Below are 22,668 nucleotides of genomic sequence, written 5' to 3'. Positions count from 1 at the left end.
ACAAATGTAATTATTGCTGCAAAAAGCAACAAAAACATTTAGGCTGTAACAGAAGTTTAAAGTGTGATTGTTTGATGTCGTTCATCATAATTGCCATTATTTAGGGATTCAGTATATTTCGAGTTATCAATGTCTGAAGTAAAAACAAGTAAACTGTCTCGTTTGTGTATTGCCACAAAAGATGTTGTGGCAGTATAATAAATACTTATTAACGTCAACGATGTGAGGGTCTACAGAGGGTGTCGTATTGTCATACTGATATTCTATACAAACTGTAACATTTGTTATATTGGGCTATATAAATAAACATTGATTGATTGATTCATTATTGTACTCGCAAGACAATCGGTCTCTTGTTGCAAAATAAAAATAAAAATAGCATGACACTGAAAAATGTGTTTAAATTCCCTTGCCAATACACCTGTTTTTGCAGATTAAAACAAACAAATATTCCTCTGAAAACTTTTATCCGATTGGCAAAACCTTTTTCACAGATGAAAAAAAATAAAAACAGCTTAACAGTTCGAAATCGATCTGAGAAACAAGTGGTACAAGTAGGAAGTCACTTAACTATGTAATCTGTCTGCATAGTCACAAGCAAGTAAATAGTTGAAGCCTTTGGGTTGAAAGAAATACAGTTTCAAAGAAGGGTTTAACTAGGTAAATCCTCGCTGCTCAATCTCTCTGTGAGCTTGTGTGACTTTGTCACATCATCTCAGCTGTTTCCTCCCGGCTTGATGTAGCGTGTCACACTACAGCGGACAGCTTCCTGTCCAGCAGGGCTTCAACCAGTCGGCATGGGAGCCATTTCTTATAATTTCACCCTGACATCACAGACAGAAGTGGCCGAAAAATCATGTCATCAACCAGTAAATGTCTTTGGCTGAGCTGCCTACTCACTAGGCATTCTTTCAGAATAGGATTTACACACATAGCCATAAGAGCACATCTAGCGTGGATTTTAGACAACTTTTATTTTCACATTTAATTCCACTTTCTGGCTTTTGATAAAGGTTTAAGCTGGCCCTCTGCCACAGCACTTAAACATAGAGATGTATGCTTTTCTTGTATGATTACATGCATACACTCAATAATGTGTCAAATTAGTGAGGCTGAGAACGTTGTAATGCACATTCTCAGGTTGCACCTGAATATTTAACCATCGGGTCGAACACCTCGTACTCACCAACTCGCAGGTGATAGTGTTACATTCACACCTCTTGCCATTTCCTTCTCGACATTTATAATTTATGTCAAAATATTGCATCCGCTAAAGGACTGAGCTGGGTCAGGTTCACAAGTTAACTGAAGTTCAACTGACTTATATTACGTATATGAAGTGTTACATCATACACTATGTACAGTACAGTGTTGTTATATTACACCATCAACCCTTTCAATTGCAAGCCCATTAAATATTAAACCTTTGTTAAATCAAAAACTAAAAAATGAAAATGAGGGTTTTGATAAGTGTCTCACCACTGATGTTTTTTTGATGGTGTCCATTGTTCTGTCTTTCATCTCTCTGATAATTGGGTGTATGAATGTAAAGTCCATCTGCAGTTCACTTGAGAGATGACTGATAACACGTGTCTGTGTGTGTGGTAGTGATGAGTGGGAGCCTGTGGCTGGTGGTCCAGACTGGAGGTTTGGCGATAGGCCAGTAGACGTGATGATCAGGGCAGTGTGGTTAGAGCTCCACGTTAATCCCCTCTGCTTCTGCTTTGTGTTGCAGCCAGTCCACTGTCAGCACAGCTATCCTTCCTAAACTAAAGCTCTCAGTCTGTTTCTTGCATGGATCACTAAAATATTGTGTTTTTTTTAGTTTTATCTTAAAGATTTTTGAAGTTTGGAACCAAAACCCCCCTTTTGCCTTTCTACGTTTTCAAGACCCACAAAAGACAAACTATTTTTATCAATTGTGTATATGAGAATATATCACATCTTGGAGTCTATTTTAATCTCTAAAAATAAGTGAGAAAGCGTCAGTGTTGTTATCATACATCTGGAATTGGTAGCTGTATTGTTTTCATCTGCGAAGCCTCTCCTTCCTCCTTCTGTGGTTGTCTTTACAATTGACTCTTCCTATAGTGAGTCACACTGACAGCAGTGGCACAAAGAGCTTGTGTGGTTTGACAGATCTCTGATGAAGACCCGCGTTATGTCTCATATAACCGTGATTACACTTAAGTTATAATTTGTATCTTTTCTCACGCCAGCTGGCACAATGGTGGTCGAAAGGCTCTGCCCACAATTGTTTTCTCTTGTAAACAAGCTGGCCACTCATTTGGATGGAATGATGAGTGTTTGAGCTACTGCAGAGACACTTTATGAAGTGCAATTTAAAACAATCATGCTGACAAGCTTTCCTTCTGAGAAACTGACTTAACAGCAGTGTTTACCTTGCCTGCCCTATTTACCCCATAATAACTACTAAAATATGTCTTTGACTGCTCAGCTACTCAGTTGCACAATAAAAGTATCCATATGGAAAATAATTTAGAAAATTAAACAATCTTGTTTTTCCCTGAACATGTGCCCTGGCAACTAACAATAATAAAACATTTTCTATTTTTTAGAAAATATAAATATATATAATATGGCATATTTTTTGCATCGTGCACTACAAGCATTATTTTATACACTTCACATTTTACTAAGATAATATCTCATATCTGAAAACGTTATATGGCTAGACATTATATTTTAGGTGAACCAGCCCTTTGAAGATATCACTGTAACATAAGTGTCTCCTTCTCAGTTCTGACAGTATTTAGCACCTGTTTGGAGCACCATCCCTTTAACTGCTATTGCTTGTGTTGTATTACACTCCACAGGAACATTATCCTCCATTACAAGCTCCTCTGACACCACGAACAAAAGAGCAGCTCAGACTCATCTGACTAATGACACTATCCTCTGGCTGTCAGTGAGCACTAATGATTTCCCCTGCTCTCCACAGGTTAAGCTGATGGCCTTGTTGTGTATATTTTCTACAGGGGGGCCAATAAAGGTTTGGCACTGTCATGGTTAACTCAGTTTTATGCTTTATTGGTCCCATCGCAGCAATCAAACCACAGTCCACACTCGGCCAATTTGTTAAATGTTAAGTGTTGAGTAAAACTGTGGCTTGATAACTGAATAAAGGAGAAATAGAAGTTATAGCAATGGAAAGTGTTGACTCATTCAACTGCATTTCTAGGTTGACCAAAAAGCGAGGAAGCTCAAAAATAAAGTGAACGTGGCACTCGTTTTATTTCAATATTGGTATAGTGCGTAGCTGATTTCAATTCATCAATGATCAACTGGCTGCGCTTTTTACTACCATAACAGTACCATGGTAATAATATCAACATCCAAAAGATGAACATTTTCAAGTACAGAGACGTAAACATCTGCAGTGCCAACAGAGCTGAACTGTAAACACGTCAGTGTAACCCCAGCTGTCAGAATCTATCAATCCCCAGCTCTGAGCTTGACTGGTGTATCAGCTCTGGTTGCAAAGCGTCTCACAGAGAATCACAGTGTCGCTTATTGAGATAATTAGTAACATAATAAAATAAGGGAGTCTTAGCCCCAGTGTTGCCCTGTAATTGTTGAACCAGGCAGCACTGACTCACAGCTCGGGGACAGGCAGAGGAAGGGCTGTGAAATGTGAGCGAGCAGCGGATAGATCAGATATCGACCCCATACATTAGTTAAGCAAGAAACATAATGTCTTCTCAAGTTCTCCATCATCACTGTCTTCTCTGGATATGCGCCACCTTTCAATTATACTGTCTTCTCATTGTCCCCCTTTCTCTGCCAACACATACGTTATCTCTTAACTCATTAATCCATGTTGTATGTTGTATCACTTGTCTTTCATCTATCTATCTGCTGTCCATCTCATTTTCCTTTTATACTTGTACACTATACTCTAATGTATGTACAGATACTCCATCCTCTTCTGTCTGATGTCTGTTCCTGTAATTTGATAAGATCCTTCTATAATCCTTTATATATTACAAAGGCAAATCCCTGACGCCCCATTCCTCTCGCTGCTTTTCCACTTTCACACAAAAAGTGACGGAAATACAATGATTCATTTCTGTTATCTGTCTTGTTTTTTTTTTATCAATGCCAAGCGTATGTTATGGCTGTATGGCGTAATGTTGGAAACCTGAGTTTCTCTCTGAGCATTGGTCTATTGTTCAGATGGACAATTTATGACAACATGGCTTCTTGTCTGCTAAACTCATCGACATAGATCTGAAACACAAAATCCTGTTTTAGTAATCACATACAGAATACACTGTGTAGAATACATTTATTGACAAGTAAATGAGGCATTTTTAAAGTGAATATCGTATAAAAAATATAGCTGTAGGTACATTTCTATCAGGAAATCTTGTTTCACTTATACATCAAGTGAATACACTAGGATAAGATAGTGAGGGCAGTTTTGAAGATATCCTGTGGAGTTTTTAAGAGATGGTCCCTGCTTCTTTGTATAGTATGAGCATGTGAGCAATGCACCAAAGTAGCAATGAATGCAACAGCAAATAAGAAGCCTGCAAGCACTTGATCATGATGTAAGCTTGATCATGATGTAAACAATGCACAATTGAAATGACTGTTTTCAAAATCGGCTTCGAAAATGCTTTATGAGGAAGAAAATTATTTAGAAAACTCTTTTGTTAGACTTCAAGGACACACAATGTGCTTTGGTGAAAAGCAATACATGAACACAAACCTTTGTTTGCAAGACATTTCCACAGGGCCTGTAAACCAGTCTTTTAAACAGCTTTTATATGGAAATAGATCATCAAATTATTTGTTTTAAACCTTTGGCACGGTCTGAGATATCACATTACAGTAATAAATAACATGTATTCCTTTTATAAAAACATAATAAATATTAATAAGTTAATAAAATTCAAGATTTCATAAATACATTTCATATGTGTATAACTTTTTCCATGTAACATACGTGCTATACAATAGACGGAACGAGTCTGCTGAATCATCCATTGTGTTTGACTGATTTCAGTCCAGAAAGTATAGGTAGAGTATCCATGGAAACATTTAAAATCACACTGAACATATTAGCAATGTGAGGTGTGAACTGTGAAGGAAATTATGGATATTTGGATTAAGCAATGGAGAAGAAGAGTATCCTTGCTTTGAGGTTAAAACTGTAAACTCCTTTCTTCTTTAATCCTTTACTGTTGGACTGGATTCAACCACAAGTAATGCCTGGAAGTCTCCTCACAGTGGGAAAAACAGAAGAAAAAACACTCAACATCAACTTCAAAGTGGGAGGGTATGTTAAACTACACAACACCTGACACCAGCTCCCTACACACAGCCACACTTCCTGGCAGAGTGCTTCCTCACGATGTGGTACACCAGGTTGTCGTCCAAAAACGAGAGGTCATCATCAAACGATATTGGCCGACAGCAGGTCTGTGGGGGCGTGTCCTTAGGAAGAAGCCTCCTGTTGTGAGCGAGGTTATAAAGGATTTTGTCATAGTTTGTCTCAGACTTCCTGCAGGGTCCGGAGCAGTACCTGAATATCATTTCCTCGCTGGAGCTGTAACCCAGCCCAAGGTCTGTCACATTGAGGTGGATCTGTTTGAGCACACAGCCCTGTCCTCTCCTGTTACCTCCCCTTACCTTCCCTCCTGTCCCTCCAGCTCTTCCTCTTCTTTCTCCACTCTGCTGGCTTGCCCCCTTCTTCCTTTCCCTCCTGAGTCGAGTCCTGCTGCTCAGGTCTTCTTCGGAGGGGGAAGAGGTAGGGGAGGAGGTAGATGAGGACACAGTGGATGAGGAGGAACGACGTATTCTACTGATGGTCCCTTTGATTAAATCCACCATGTCCTTAAACTCGTTTGTAGGGGACTCCTCCATGGTGTCTGAAACACATCAAGACAAATGGTACTCTTAGAAGGGCAGCAAGCACATATTGCTTCACTCATCATCTGGCTATTGAACAGATGTTGTGAGGAATTTAATTTGAACTGACTGCCAAATTACAAATGTTTTTATTTATGAACCAGACTGTTGTAATTTGAGTGCTTCATTAAAGAAACAGAAGCCACTCTTATAGCAAATACCACCAGAGTTAAAATTGCGGATTTACTGAAATTAAATGGACAACTATTGTCATTTACAACATAACATTGTATAAACAAAACAATTATATTGTAATCAATTGAAAAAGTATCTTGTCTTGCCAACCTACATAACACAATTGAATTATGTCCAAAACCAACTCTTGTTACGGCCTATCCAGTGTTAAAGGTATAAAGAAAGTAATACCACCACAACCCAAGAGCTCTGAATGTGGCAGTCCTAAGATTGGAGGCAAGAATGGGACACCATAACAAAGGTTTAAAAGCTGAACAGGCACCATAACTATGTAGACATAAAATATGTGTAAACATTGATAATTCTCTGAAGTTTAATTCAGTCAAATCAGTTTCACATGTTTTGAATTGAACAGTTCTTTTTTTTTTTAAAGTTACCTATTTTTTGTTATGGAAAATAAAAATAATTCAAGACCGAGCATGCCTGCTGGAGGCTAATCTTATTGTTTTTTTCGGCACTTTGGGCACTCCATACGTAAAACCACAGGCTCTTACTTTTTTCTCCTTCAGCCAGCGTCCTTTCCCAGTCCGCTGTACCCGCCTCAGCAAGGCTCATTCCCGGGGAAGCGAGAGACAGGCGGCCCTGAATCGGCGGGAGCTCCGGGGGACTCTCGGCGGCGCGCCCTCTCCTCTCGGTGGAAGAGGACTGCGGTCGGCTCCGGAGCAGCCAGCTAGCGTGCACGGCGCTCAGCAGTATCAAACAAGTGGTCAGGCTATCCCATAACTTCATTGTCCAGCTCAGTCTGACAGGAGGACATGGCGCGAGGAAAAATCAACAGGTATCATCTGGCAAATGTGATGAACAACATGTTGTATACGTTTGAGAGGAACATGTGGGGCGCACTCATCGGCTCGGCCGGGTTCCTGCCACTGAAAAGGCTGAAGATAAACGTGTTCGTGCCAGCGCACTGTAAACTGCACGCGATCCCTCACATGCCAGTTGGCAAACGGTGTGCAGCGTGGCGCAACATCCAAGGAGACACGAAACCAGAGGCAGAAGCACAAAACAAAGACTTCCCGTGAAGTTGTAAGCAAATCCAACGACGCTTATAAGAAACACATTACTCCCAGTTTACAGTCTACAGGTTTCCACTCAGCGGTTCCTGTTGGTTTCTATTGTCATACACTCATCCCCTCTCACCATCAGTCCTGACTGAGCCTTGAGCAGAAGGAGAGGCTGGGCAGAGGTGGTGACGTCTGAGGGTCCATCCTCTGCTTCTTCCAGTCCCCACCCATGCAGAGTACACAGAGGGATGGGTCCAGATTAATGGCTTCAACTTCCACTTCCAGTGTGGGTAATGGAATAGGGGTTTTGTTATGAAAGAGACTCAGTCTGTCCACTCAGAGAGAAGTTTCACACTTTCCACTGAATACTGCAGACTCCGTGCCCTGCTTTTGGTGTTAAATTGATACTGGATGGGAAATGTGTTTCATATCAGCCAGTCAAAACATACTGAATTGTGTTATAACCCCAGTGCGCTTCAAAGCACGCTTTTTTGTAGTTAATGAACACATGACATTTAATCAAGGGACAAACAATGGTGTGAATTATCTAAGGTAAAAGTATATTATTTGTTCAATTTATATTTATAGCAACATGTCAAGAACAACTTGCTTTTAAGATTAATAATAACCCATTTAAAGACATACATGGTGTTAATATCAGTGAAATTGGCGAAAGCATTCAAGTGTTTCTGTTTTTTATTAAGTTACAATTGATGCACAAGGATATACGGTTGCTGTGAGACACAACAAACTGCATACGGATCAGCCTGCTGCACATGTGTTTTGCGAGTGATCCTGTTAAACAAATTAAACAACTCCAAACTTCCCTTGGAAACTCAAGCTGTAAACCAGCCATTGTGGGTGTTAAAATGAAAGTCAGAACTTCACTTTACACCAAACTGCAAATGAAAGCACATCTTGGTCTCAACCCGACAACAGTCTCCTGCATTATTTAGTGAAAGAATGTAGGAGGCTAAGTAAATGTTATTTTCTTATTTATTCATTGTGACAGATCTTCTTATAATCTAATAATTTAAATTAGACAGGCTACAAGGCACACATCTCTTTGTGTTTAATAATCGAGACCAGAGCAATTATGAGTGGAAGTAATTGAGTTTATGTGCCTAACACTGCATATAAACTAAACAAATGTAAAGTTGTTTCGTGTGGCATTAACTTGTTCCATAGTGCAAGTGTCAGTCGTAAGGGCACTATATAAGTGGCAAAAAGGAGGTTAAAGGCGGGATATGCTTGTAGAGAAATGTTTTAAAAAGGTAAAGAAAGTAAGCCAAAGAGTACAGTGGTGCAGAAACAAGAGAGAAAACTCAAACGAGAAGGAACAGAAACAGTGTTATGGGATTTGTTTCTATCTCTATAAACAAGGCTTAATGTGTCAAATGCTCTTTTTCCAGGATTTGTTAAAAGTTGTTTATTTTATTTTAGTCATCACAGTAGAACTTACTCACACAGCTGTAATGCTTTAATACTTCAAGGTAGATCAGGGTAAGCACAACACATATGATATGTACGATTTATATGATTATGTATACCACGTGATAATATTTGATTGAAAGTCCAGATATAAACAACATCCAGTTCTGTTCTAATGGAGATAACCAATGCCAATTTAATGATCAAGTGCTAGGATACTTTGAATTCCTGCTAACATTTTAAAATCCACCCTCTCTCTTATTCCGCAGTGCTATTTGTGGATAGAATGTGCTGCTGTCCCGTTGCAGACAAACCAGACAAATCTTTCCAGGAAGAAGAGAAATGTCACTGTTTTCTCTCCAGCTGCACTGAATAAGGCTGTTTCCTCTAAGGTATAGTTTAACTTTACAAGATTGATTTGAAATACAGTGTGTCCACATGTGTGTGTACAGTACATGTAAATGTATAAACACACATGCACTCATGCACCCTTAAAGTGTTGTGTTTGGAAATGAATCATGTTCATGTCAGTGGATGTTAGCCACACTGTATTGTAATCACCTCACCACACAGAACATGCAAAAACCATTTGAGCATCCATGTATTCTGTAACTGACAAGTCATACAGAATAACAGTTTTCTTCCACTTGTGTTTTTAAAAGTTAGACTACTAATCACTCAGAAGAGGCTATCCTTTCCTCTGACCCACTATAACTGAATGGAAATATCTCATCGTCAAGCAATTAGACCCTCACAAGCAGAAAATACACCAAACAGATGTCCATTCTACTTCTTGCAAGGCATGAGCGGCTAACCGGGGGCTGAACTGCAATTGAATCTGTCAGCCATTTATGGGGCTCAGTTTTACTCACATGAAGAAGGGTTAATTGCACAGGTCATTTCACCCGTCATTATCGGCCAGCATGAATCTGCATCCCCCAGAGCGACTCATGTGAAGAGGGAGTTGACAGCTGTAATAGACGTCTGATTTGGGACACTGCTGCTGGTGCAGAAATTAGCAGGGAAAAAAAATAATATCCTGACCTGTTTTTCGGGGTTGGTGATAATATCCTGTGTTCTGTTTTCTACATTAATACGTGTTTAATCTCATACTTACAGTGGAATGTGTTTTCTATTTAGAAGCATGGCCCATTTGGTCCAGACTGAAATGTCTCAACTACTTTTAGATGGATTGCAATGGAAATCAGTACAGACATTCATGTTCCCAAGAGGATGAACTGTAGTGACTGAGGATAACCTGACTTTACCTCTAGCATCACAAGCAGGTCACATTCTTCCCTTATACATAGAAATATCTTCCCAGGCAATTAATTATTTATTTGGTCATCCCATAAATTCCCATCCAGTACGATAATGAGTCTAAAGTTTATGTTTTTGACAAAAATGTCTTAATAGATATTAAAATAATTGCCTCAAAATGTGGTACTCGCATTTTCTGAATTTGATGGATTTATGACTAGAATTTCTCAAAACCACAAACATTCTAGTCATCTTCAGCTTTTTGTGGTTAGCACAATCATTTGCGTAAGATATTTTAAAAAGCATAGTGGTAAACATTAACCAGCTAAACATCAGAATGTAAACATTGTCATCATAAGCAGTACAGCTTAAAGGTTAAAGCACTGGTGTGTTTGAGTAAGGCCTCAATGAGCCACTAGCGTGTCTTTAGACTTGTAGTCATCTTTTATGCTAGGGAGATTTATATCACTTTTTATTTATATCATTTCCCCTGCAGCTGCCAGGGGTTATGGCTTGGGGCAGGAAAACTGCTTACATTAACCTCAAAGTGAACTCTAAATGGTCAACTCATAAGATTAATTTAATTCAGGATGTGAAACTTTCAATTCTAAATTAAGATTTAGAATTTAAAGTTACCCAAAAAATAGAAAATTACCATAAATGATCAACTAGTTATGAGCAAATCAACTTGTCATTAACCTTGATGGACTTTGTTATGTAACTCTTAGGACTTGCATGGATGAATGCCGCCACTAGTGGACACTGTTTACCATTTCTATGTACTGATGTCAATGTACATAGTAATGGTAAACATGTACAGCATTAAACACCACAGTGTTGACAACCGAGAGTAAAATGTTCTGTATTTCCTTTTTTCTTGTTTAACTTACAGAGTTGAAATGAATTCAGAATTCTATATTTTTTCTATGATTTGTTATGACTGAAAGTCCTTATGGTTGAAGTGTGACAGCAAACCAAAACCACTGATGCAAGTGAAGAATAAAATCAATTAATCTTGATATTTGTAATGATCTTGTAGTGTGGTGAGAAAGAACAAATTAGTTCCCCCAACATCCCAAACATCCTGTCACATGCCTATGACTTCAGACTGTTGCTCTTCTCCTTGAGAGGGACAATTTTCTAAACCACCAGTCTGGTTTATTAGCTTGTTAAAAAAAAAAAAAACGTTTTAATTAATTTACTTGGACAAGGCTAATACGAATTTTACCTTGTGATTCCCTTTTATTTTTGAGTGAGTTCCCCAGAAAAGTAGATGGATGGTCTGGTTGTTTGTATGATAATGTTATGAGAAAATATATGCTTTTGTTTGTGCTTTGGCTGCCTGCATCTCTTTGTCCAGTCTGTGCGATATGTGTTTGTCCAGGAGATGGAACCAGTGAGTTTGTTCATGCAACAACGTGACAATCATCTCAGACACTGCTCTCAATTAACAGTGTGTTGTGTTACATCGTGTTACATGTGTTACATTTTGTGCTGATCTGACTGAGTTTTTACAAGTTAAATCAAAGCAGGAAGTCTTGTCTCTGAAATGTAGTCCTATGAGTAAACATGTTTTTATTTTACAACTACATGGTGACAACACAATAAACATCAGTTATGCTAAATAATTTTCTTTTGTTTGAACATAGATGAGCTAGAAATGTAATTTAGATTATACAACATGACAATAGGATCCTGCTCCATTGAATTAGTCAAAATACTAAATATTTCACCAAATGCACTTAAAAACAAACAAACAGAGGATTTAATTGAATTAAATTGTAACTTAGTCTTTGCCAAAATCAGCTTATATTGTTTGACACAGGGTAGAGTTTTCCAAAAACACTAATGATGTTTTTTCTCACAGTATTTCCCTCTGACCTCTGCAGATGAGTGCTTATCCGGCGGTTTGGGTCATGTTTTGTGATTGTTTGATAATTTCAGGTGAAGAAACTTGAATAATTAGATCACATTATGCCTCTGTGACCCAGAGAGTTTATGATAAATACAATTGACAAATGCAAGGAAGGTTGGAATCAAGTTAAAGAGAAATTGTGTATTTTCTGCATAGTGCAATAACACTAATATCATGTTGTATTTGTTCTAGGTCTTTGATGATGATTGGTGGCGTGATTATTTTGGTTTCTTTTTTTATCTTTTGACAATCTGATAGATGCATGACATGAAGGAAAACACATGTTTGTAATCTTTAAATAGAGTATTATTATTTAAAATGAGTTTGTCTTTATTGATGCTTATTGATGAACACTATGAATAGTTATAACTTCTCCCATGAAGATGTATTTTTATACTGTGATGGTCATCGCCTGTTAGTTTATCAGCATCATTGATGAATGCATCAACAGTGACAGATATCCTTAAAGCAGCTTACAACTACATTATACTGAGTGCTATTCATTACATTTTACACCTTGCATGGTTAACTGCTGATATTGGTGCATGCGTCTGGAATGAGAGTTCAATTGTAAAGCAGACTATAATTGAAGCAATTTACAATTTTACAAAGGGGATCATAAGGAAATGTCAGTGTTATGTCACACCCTCACTCATGATGATAAAGTCATATACTTTGATATGTCTTACTTACATTTCACCTTCACTCAGTCCTGGCCTAACATCATCATTCTCCCTAACAAAACATGCTGTGTGGTACAATCTGTACTGTAACGACGAAGTCTTTACGAAAAGGACTATAAGGAACATGTGAAGCTTAGGGGTCTCCGCACTAGTTAATGTTACATTTCCACTTTTAAAGACTTACAGTAACTAATAATGTGGGTGTCTAAATCTTTCTTCTATCAATAATAACGAAAATGAGCAGGACAAGTGATGGATGAAATGCACTTTCACAAAGCCTGACTTAGAATATATGCTCAATCAGTGTTAAGATTGCCAGGTATAATGTGTGTGTGCATTGTTCCCTGTCATCTTTCACTCTCCTTTTCTTTTTAGCTACTTGATAAGAAGAAAAATGCCTCTGAAGTGATTTGGCTGAGCACTCCTGCAAACACTGCTCTCTCTCTCTTACACGTGCACAAGTGCACAACACTCAAATAGCAATCATTTCAAACAAACTGTATGTCATTATAGAGACTTAAAAAACATCATCTGTAAAGAATCGCATAAAAATCAGTACAGCAATGTCTTTGTGGAACATTAATTAAGATTTCATTGTTTTGCCTTGTTTAGTAATTGTTACACACACACACACACACACACACACACACACACACACACACACACACACACACACACACACACACACACACACACACACACACACACACACACACACACACACTGACACACCGTACAGTTACTCTGCTTCTGCGTCTTCATGATCTCCATCTGTGTCCATTGTGCGGATTAGAGGCTTGTTATCCTCTTAGCTCTAAATGGCCCCACGTTCCTGCATTCCGCTGTCCGTCTCATATCCTGTCTAAGAAGCGGACCTGAGCGTGACAAGAAAGCGAGATTCATGCTTAAAAATGATTGAGCCCACTATTCAGTTGTTTTAATCGTTGCGCATTACGCGCGACTTGTCGGGACAACCCTCTCTATCGTTTGTCAGCGCGTGGGGCGCAGTGGATTTCTGTCCGTCCGTCAATGTGTCCAACCCACTGATCTTTCGTAGACTGTAATCTTATCAGTGTCAAACCGTACCTGCCTTTTCCTCTCGGGCAGTTTCTGTCTGTCTTCGAGTGGCATTTGCAAGAAAAATCTGGATGAAAAAACGATTTTGATCAGAGAGAAACTTTATTATCACAGAGGTCTGTTTTTATTTACAGCTACAGGCGCGTTTGCATGTGGGATACAATGATAATTTGACCGTTTTAAACTTTCGACCTGCAGAAGACATGGGATCTAAAGAAAGGATTCTGTTACTTCTCTTCGCAATATGCACAGCCAACGTGTGCCTTTGTGCAAGAAAATCAAGTGCTCGGAGATCTGGTGAGTTTACCTGCTGACCTTTATTCCACATTTGACATGGTGTAGTAAATATCATGATAATCCTTTTTATTGAAACATTGTGGATTAGGGCAGCATTTGTGTGTGCTCATCTTTCCATTTGTTTTATTACTCCAGTATCATAAAGCCAGCTTTTGAAATGATTTTTCAGTATACATGAAAAATACAATTTAAACATTAATTTCCAAACATCTACGTGACTAATTTAAACTTTAAAGTCCTTTTTATAGTGATAAAAACTATACAATATGAACATTGCTGTTCAAAACAAGCCCCTTCCACTTAACACCCCTGTTCATAAAAGTGATAATTCTACAACAAAATCTACAGTGCAGCATGTTACTTAGACCATTTAAAGAAGTTCCCCTCTCTTCGATGTCATTTTAACACATTGTTCTGATACATTTTAGGAAGGAACGAAAATAAAATGGATATAACTTGGTAACATTTTGACTAAAACACATAATTTAGGGATTCTCCCAGATATGAAATGGTTGTTGAATAAAGACAGGGAAGTATCCAGCTTCTGATCAACTGCATACAAAGGAAACCTGCCAGTGGATGTTGATTTGTTCTTCCCACAGTGCCTTCTCTCTCCTCCAACCTTTTCTGATATCCTGACACCCTGAACACTTTTTCCATCACAGTTTCTTCCCTTTCCTCCCTCTTTCCTTCTTTCAATCACTTCCTTTCTCTCTCACTGTCAGTCTATCTGATGTATTTCTCCCTCAGCCTAAGACCCACAGGCTAACTATCACATCTGTCTGTCAGCACAGAGACTCACCACAGTGGGGACTGCCATACAGTGGACGGCTGTGGTTCTGTCTCCATGACCTCCAGTGACATTTGTACTTTTTTTTGGTTTGTTTTTGAGGTCTCTCAGGCTTCCTTCTGAGGGAAGGGGGGGCTGGGGGTGTCAACTAGATGTCCAGATGAATCACATCAGCCTTTACACAACAAAGCTGGTAGCACAAGGAAAGAGTTAAGATTGAATGACGTCTTTCCCCGAGATTGTCTTACTTTTGCCAGATTTTGACAGCCCTCTCGATAGTTAGTGAAAGCTGTTGAATTATTCTGGAAAGACAATGAATCTTACATACAAGGCATGTTCACCTGTATTTGAAAGAGTAAAAAAGAGGGGAGAGAGAGGAGTATTACAAGCTAAACAAACGTCCCAATGCTGGAATCAAACAAAGGACAACATGGTAATGTAGCATCCACTTTAAACACTGCTACCAAGGAGCTCCAAAACAATGAAAATATACTTCATTTCTTTTTCAGGAGATGACATTTCCCAGTTAATCCTGTCAGATTCAGTTTACATTTCATTCAAATATCTTATATCCTTCCCTAAGCCATGCTGAAGGGCAGCACACGTCTTGGTGGATGAAACAGACCTGGAAGCAGTGTTTTTTCACATGACTGACTTCAAAAGTGGAGCCGGAAAATCAGAGTGAAATGTGCAGGTGCTTTGCTCCAAAAGATGTCTGGCTGCCACTCAATGTCTATGTGTTTTTGGTTCTAGAGAGCCAGAGAGTACCTGCAGCCAATCGGTAAACAACATCCTGCGACTCCTGTGTCATGTTGACTTATGTTACAAAGAATTTCTTTCCGTCTGTAAAACATGAAAATGCTACCTGACCACTGGAGTTATTGCATCCACACTTCAGCGTAACAAGGGATTTCAAAGGAAGCACCTCAGAGTGGTAGTTTGACAACGTGGTGTGTTGAATTTTTGGGATGGCCTGTAATACTGTGTGTTCCTTGATGTGTTCTGCATGAGAGGCTGCAGATGTTTTTATTTATTTGTGTTATCAAGAGAGAATGACAATGTTTTGGTAGCTGACAGTGTGCTCTCTTGTGGCCATTTTCCAAACAGTGTGTTTATACTGTACATTGTAGAAGTTTGCGCCTTGCATAACCTCTAAAGTTTGGCCTCTCCTGTCCCATTCATGTACGAGGGCAATGCACCCATTAGATTTGACCATTCAAGTGGGGTTTCTGGGTGGTACGGCCAAGTTGAAGTCACAGTATAGCAAAAGCAGCTTATGTGGCAATTATAACAGCATAAACAGTACCTTGAAGAGTAACCAAAAACAAGGTTGACGGAAAAATAATTCTGTCCCTCACTCATGGTCAAAAGCTTAATGTACCCAGAGCTACCTTGAAGCACCATTGTAAGCTGCTGTACTCAGAGAATACCCTGGAACACTCAGATAAAACAAACTACAAATGTGGTGTGTGTGTGTCTACAGAAGGTCCAGTTGTGATAGACACGGTTCGCCACTGATGATCATGTACATACAAATAATGATTTAAGAATTTCTTTCTCCATCAACCCTTATTCTGTGAGTTCAGCTCACCCGTACACATCCCTGGGGAGAAATGGATGATCAGGGAATACAGCTGACATATTGAATTACCCGCTTGGATGGAAGAGCAGGGGAAAGGGTTCGATAAAGCAGAAGAAATGTTCAGTGGATTTAGGAGAGAGGTCGGCTTAGGAAGTAGAAGAAGGGAGTCACAAGAAATAAAGAGGAGAGAAACACGAAAATGGAAAAGAGCAACGCTCTAGCTACATGATATTTCAATTTACAGAGATCTGCCTCCTACTTTAACCTTTGTTTATTCCTCGTGTCAGTGTATACGAGGGACTTCTGTCCTTTTGTCAACTAGACCAGATCAGGACATATACAAGTCTACTCTAATAAGGTGATAAATAAAAAAGAAAGGTTTAGCTATTTGTATGCTGCATTTTCACGTAGCCTCTTCATTGTTTGAATGTAGCATTGTGTTTGTGTAAATGGTATGACATAAAGTGCATGACTGCATGGCCATAAGGGTCCTTGTCTGCTCCTCTATCTCTATTAAAGCCAGGTGATGAATATACAGCAGGTCATCAGAGGTGAGGAGGATCTACACCTCTAGAGCCCGTTCTCTTTCTTCTTCGTCTTCAAGAGGGTTTTCAGGCCGCAGTCTGAAATTACAATCTTTTGAAGTGTCACACAAACACCCAGGATTTTAATGACTCCAAACCAGGAAAATAATGACATATGAAGCGAGTCAGTTGATATTAGAATCCCCCGCAGAGAGCTATGGGTTATGCCATTTAAAAAAAATCCTTTTGTAACTCTAACAAAAGGTAAGGTAATGTCTATGTTATCATTGGCTATTTTAAAACCATTTGCCAAAGACCTGCTTTTGTTCAAACTTCATAGTGGTATTGACAAAGCATTTATATATAATCGACAGGCAATTCTGTCACAACTGAAAGTAGTACTCAATATATATCATCTTCACAAGTTGTAGGGTTAAGGTTGTAAATATAAATTAAAATATATTTTCATATTTATGAAACCTCCCCTGACACTTTGCACCATTGTTATCATCAGAACAAGCTGTGAACATTTGCATTGATGAATGTTAGCAACAAATACATAAATATAATAAATATTAGACATACAGAGTAACACCAGCACTTGAGTTTCTTTTTGTGGGTTGTTTAGAGCATCCTTTGACACATTAGCGGATGATTCTCAGTGGGTTTGGTGTCAGGAGCAGCACCTTTCACATATGATCCACTGTTAACATTATATTATATATATCATTTATTTATTTTAAGGATGCTGAGATGCTTAATTAGCTCATTCTATGTTTCATTGGTCAAAAGCTGCCATGTAAATCTAATAGTCTTGTTCAATAATCCGTCAGCACTAAAAATCAAATGAACAATTTGAGTATGCCTGATCACTTGCACTCTGTGTGTATTTGTTAGAACGCCTGAGTCCTCCATTAGACATCCAACTGGAGACAGTCAACTGCACCACCTTTAGTGTACGATGGAAGATGCCCCGGCGACACGTCAGCACCATCACCGGATACAAGGTAGTCACAGAGCGTGTCTTTTACATTAAATAATAACACAGATATTTCAGTATTGTATGTATTATTTTTACATATTGTTTAATTTGGTCCAAAAGGGAGATGCTTGGTACAATTTATATCAGGATTTCCAGCAGTGATTTCATTGTGATGGCTTCCTTGCTGGGTACCACCATAGATATGGGTACCATCCACACATTTAAAGAATCACTACACAGAAAAAATGGTACAAAAGGAAAATAAAACATTTAGCTTTACAAACAGCGGGCTTAAAATCCTGCTCTACAAACTCCTTTTCAAAATGCATTGAAAGGTTTTCAACCTGGTAAACATAAAAAAAACCTCTCGGATATGTCATAAATCATTTTGCCTCTCTTTCTTCTAAGCCAATACCCATTTACCTCTGCAAGCTTTTCAGTTGGGGGCCCCCACCTTTTATAAAGTGCCTGTCAAATACACTGTCCAGCAAGATGGCCTTGAGGGCTAGATTGATATTTCAACATTTCTTGTGTTTTAAAGGAACCTCTTCACTTTAGATTTATGCTTTTAAGGGGGCAATATAGCTCTGAAAGATGTCACAAATATTTGTTTTAGCGTTTTGTCAATAGATGTTTTGCTCTGCTCTGTGCTTCGAGTACTAAAGTGGGATCTGTTTTCTTGGTAGAAACATATAGCACATATATATTTTATGATATGCAAAGGCAGGTCAAGAGATTGTGTATAGTCGTTGAACTAATGGACAGGATACTGAATAGAAAAAGGAGTACCAATTTTCTTTTTTTACAGTCATTACTTCTAAGAGCCAATGTTCTCTTATACGTAGATTTAAAATAAAAAAAACGTTTTGAATGAGATATTATGCCCTACTAACTTCCTTCCTTCCTTCCTTCCTTCCTTCCTTCCTTCCTTCCTTCCTTCCTTCCTTCCTTCCTTCCTTCCTTCCTGCCTTCCTTCCTTTATTTAGTTTGTTTTGAGTCAACCATTACCAAAAGCGTGGATCAGTACGAGTGTTGGTGTGTGCTCTGCTTTTGAACATATGTCCGCACTAAGAGGATTAGCCAGCTACCTAGCTTCCCCAATGCTCTAAGATCAGCGTATGTGTTCATTTAACCAATCACTTTGGAAATCATTGATAATCGGGTTTCCTCATAGTTTTTTCCTCTTATCCATTAAGAAACCATGACTTCATACTGGAACAGGTTAAACAAAAATTGTGCTTTAATCCAAAATAGCAAAACATGATATTTATGAATGTCAAATACAACACTGACAGAATAGATTAGATTTTTTCATGAAATAATATGAATCTTAACATTTTTCATAGACAAATATATCTTTGTATGCGTCTTTTTCGTTGACCGTGTGTGTGTGTTTTTCAGGTTTTCTACACAGAGATGAGGAATGGTCGTCCGATGGATACAGGGTCTCTGATGGAGGTGCCTCTCAACTTGGACATGCTGACCACTGTGAGCACAATGACTTTAAACTTTAAAGAGCATCTTATCTTATCTTATCTTTAAATCAGTGGTGAACATGCTATAGAGCAGGGGTGTCAAACTCAAATACACACTGGGCCAAAATACAAAAATTGGTACTAGTCGAGGGCCGGACTGGTTCAATGTTTATTGCAAAACGTATTGAGATTAACTTATTGCACATATTAAACCTGGAACTAACAAAGCTTAAATTATTGCCTATAAAAACAACATTAAACATTAAATAATCAGTTGCATTCATTTCTTATGGCTCTATCTGCAGCTTTTCCGGAGTCATTTCTTATGATTACATTTTTTCCCAGGCCAACAACAACTTCAAAAAAACAATTTCTCTCAAAAAACAAAACAAACATGCCCTGTTGTCGTGAGAGAAAAAGTGCAAAAGGAAACATCCATTTAAACTCAGTTTGCTGCTCTGTGATGCTAGTTCAAGCCAGATACTTTCATCTCATCTTGGGTGCAAGTTCATCAATGTTTGGGCTCAGGCTCTGAGCTGAGGAGACCCTCAGGATTGAGTGAAGGTGTGCGTGCAATATACCGGCGGGCCAGATTAAATAGTAATTAAAAATTATCCTGCGGGCCGAAATTAAATCCACCAAGGGCCTGATTTGGCCCCCGGGCCTTGAGTTTGACACATGTGCTATAGTATCCCATTGTATTCACCACTCAACTTTGATCCATCTCTAACTTCCGATGTGGGAATTATCAGCTGTGGTAGCCAACACATTTTTGCAGAGCTGCTTTATGATTGCACGAAGAAAACATGCTTCAAAAACACAAAACCCCTCCCCAGAAAAGATAATAAAAAACTCTTTAGCCAAAGCCTGATTCATTGTATCCCTCTCTTCGTCTCTCCTCTATGCCAAAGAGCTCCTTTTTCTTCCAAACAACTATAAAAAACACATGAATTATTCACATAGTGACATGTTGCTTCATTATTGTGAACATGGACACTGATATATATTTAAAGTTGATCCCGCATTGTCCTGCTGCCTTAATACTAGAACACCAATTGTGTGTTTATCTGCTGCTGAAAATATGTATGTGCCAATGCCCTGTTTTCTGTTTTATTTATATATAACAAATTGCAGAGCCCAGTTCTTTTGGAGAACTATTTGCTTTTTTAGAAAATACAACTTTGTACTAACTAGAGTACTAGACCATTACATTCCCCATGTTTCACACATCACTAACATCAAGTTGAATATTAGAATGTTTTGGACCTTCAATTACATTTGTGATAATATCCGCCGCACTGATACACTTAAACATTTAGGTAACCCTCTGCTCTTCTTTTCTCCAAAGGGCCAATTTGAAGGACAAGCAAGCTTTGTGAGTATTATTTTCTCTTTTATAACAAACTAAATTGAATTGGTTTATTATCAAGCTTGACATTTACAGCTGCATTTGAACTACTTTCCACTCGGAAAAATCTCAAATAATAAATGATATGTTATTTAGTCTTTCGTCCTCTTCCACCATCTTCCCCGAACAATCCTTGATGCCATCTTAATCCATATCTGTCTTTTTCTCTACTCTACCACTCTGACGTTTGTAGGATGTGGAGATCAGTAATCTTAAGATGAACACTAAGTACAGAGTGACAGTCGGAGCGTATGGTTGGGCAGGGGAAGGCCGACCCAGCATGCCTAGAGACATCAGCACTGCCACACATGGTAAGAATATGTCGTAGTGACTTCATTTTACAGCTGATGCTAATGTTTCTGCAATGGTGTACTGTTAATATCTTCTTCTGAATTCAATTTCTCTCTGTGCAACTAGACAAGTGCATGCCCCCATCACCCCCCACTCAGCCTGTCGTCATGGCTGTATCTGACACTGAGCTGGCGTTGTCATGGCAGCAAGGAGAGAGCGAGGGAAGCGCAACTGTCCTTCACTTCCTGGTGGCCTACATCAGGTCAGTCGTTACAAAACTCAAAGAAACATGTAATGAAGCTTGATGTTTATAAAACAAGCCCATTTATTTCAAATCATATCACCCATTTATAGTCTTCAATGGTGTATATTGCTATTGAGAGCCAAACTGCACCTACTACTACGTTGTTAAATTTATTTTTAAAATGACAGGTTAAATAATTAAATCACACATGTTAAAGTTTGAAACGTAACGTTGTGAAAAAGAAACACCCAGACATTGTTCGTACCACAAGATGCAAACTACTTGGTGTGTGTCCTGTGTTTTGTGTCTTATCGATCGGACAACTTTCACCCCTCATGGAGTTTTTAGTTTTTAATACTAATTCAACTGACTTGGCCTTTGCTCCTGTCATAGATTTTATAGTGGCTATAGGTCGGTTTCATCTACTTGTATTCCTTCTTTTGGTGTTGCTGCCAGAACTCACACTAACACACATTGACAGGTTTATAGATTTGCAGATGCACTTAGTTACATTCAGGTTACACTAACCCCAACCCATATAGACACTGACGTGTCCAAGCCACAGAGGGAAAGAACGGCCTTAAGTAAAAAGCCTTGTATCATAACTGGCCGTGGGAGGAAAGGGAATAGGCTGACTGGTTTGATCTTCATCGTCATTCTCTTAATTGATAAGCTGTCTGTCTCTGGATAAAACTGAACAAAGACCACCATTCTGAGAGGTTATTTTGGAGAAAAAATACTCTTAGGTATTTTCTACAACCATACAGATAGTACATAGTCATCATGCCAAGGTATCCAAGGATACTAAATGTAAAACATTTTCTAAGAAGACGGGTTTGGGTATGGATTAAACAAACTAGAAACAACATTTTTGTCCTTTGGGCTTTAGTTTCAAATTCTATAAGCAGAGCAAAAGCAAATAAGTGAATTGACAATATACAGAATACACAATGGTTATATGAAAATTAAAAAAAGCTTTTATCCAAAAAGCTTTCTCTGTAAAGCAGCACATTCAGCCTCCTTATTCAGACCATCTGCAGACACTCATCACTCGTCACATTACTACAACACAGAATACAAAGATCCTTTTAACACTGAATTTCGTGAGGCCTTTGCGGGTCTGCTCAATCTAATCACTTGTGTTTTGACGTGAGGATCAGTTGGGACCCTGACTGGTAGTGTCCAGACTCACACACACACACACACACACACACACACACACACACACACACACACACACACACACACACACACACACACACACACACACACACACACACACACACACACACACACACACACACACACACACACACACACACACACACACACACACACACACACACACACACACACACACACACACACACACACACACACACACACACACACACACACACACACACACACCCGCCACTGTCTAGGCTACAAATTCAAGGAAGTGGGATAATGATCCTCCTTGTCCTCTGTCTGATTGCCAGAACATAAGGAAAAAAGAGAGATAAAATGTTTAAATGCCTCCATAAAAGAAAAATACAAATAAACAGAAAACAGTTCTAAAGATATTAGACGA

At 38.7% G+C, this 22,668-nt stretch overlaps 2 protein-coding genes across 7 annotated transcripts in view; one reads left to right on the top strand and one right to left on the bottom strand.

Annotated features, from left to right (window-relative positions):
• Positions 1-4,292: 4,292 nt before the first annotated feature.
• Positions 4,293-7,409, bottom strand: LOC307044825 (glial cell line-derived neurotrophic factor-like). Its single transcript, XM_079690216.1, has 2 exons — positions 6,627-7,409; positions 4,293-5,897 (listed from the first exon to the last, which is right to left on the bottom strand). The coding sequence occupies exons 1-2, from the start codon at positions 6,859-6,861 to the stop codon at positions 5,341-5,343; spliced, it is 792 nt and encodes a 263-aa protein (XP_079546342.1). The 5' UTR covers positions 6,862-7,409; the 3' UTR covers positions 4,293-5,340.
• A 1,476-nt stretch (positions 7,410-8,885) lies between these two features.
• The window catches only part of egflam (EGF-like, fibronectin type III and laminin G domains), a 28,500-nt gene continuing 14,717 nt past the window's right edge, over positions 8,886-22,668 (top strand). For 5 of the 6 annotated variants that reach the window (XR_013809039.1, XM_079685971.1, XM_079685969.1 and 2 more), the window contains exons 1-6: positions 13,207-13,799; positions 17,593-17,702; positions 19,079-19,165; positions 20,501-20,527; positions 20,754-20,871; positions 20,978-21,113. Coding sequence is in view for 5 of the 6 variants with exons in the window: in XM_079685971.1 (XP_079542097.1) it covers positions 13,706-13,799; positions 17,593-17,702; positions 19,079-19,165; positions 20,501-20,527; positions 20,754-20,871; positions 20,978-21,113 (572 nt within the window). In the remaining variant the exon portion in view is untranslated. Of the gene's footprint in view, positions 8,960-13,206; positions 13,800-17,592; positions 17,703-19,078; positions 19,166-20,500; positions 20,528-20,753; positions 20,872-20,977; positions 21,114-22,668 lie in introns of those variants that run through there. The other variant, XM_079685970.1, reaches the window with a different exon arrangement.

This window comes from Notothenia rossii, assembly GCF_949606895.1.
Source record: "Notothenia rossii genome assembly, chromosome: 6".
NCBI classification, from domain to species: Eukaryota; Metazoa; Chordata; class Actinopteri; order Perciformes; family Nototheniidae; genus Notothenia; species Notothenia rossii.
The sequence above is the reverse complement of the archived record's forward strand: the minus strand, read 5'-3'. Positions and strand labels throughout refer to the sequence as shown.

Excerpts from the sequence above, each read along its gene's own strand:
- LOC307044825 (XM_079690216.1), bottom strand. The coding sequence starts at position 6,861 with ATGAAGTTATGGGATAGCCTGACCACTTGTTTGATACTGCTGAGCGCC. Across the intron at positions 5,898-6,626 it reads GCTGGCTGAAGGAGAAAAAA|ACACCATGGAGGAGTCCCCT; the intron begins GTAAGAGCCTGT and ends GATGTGTTTCAG.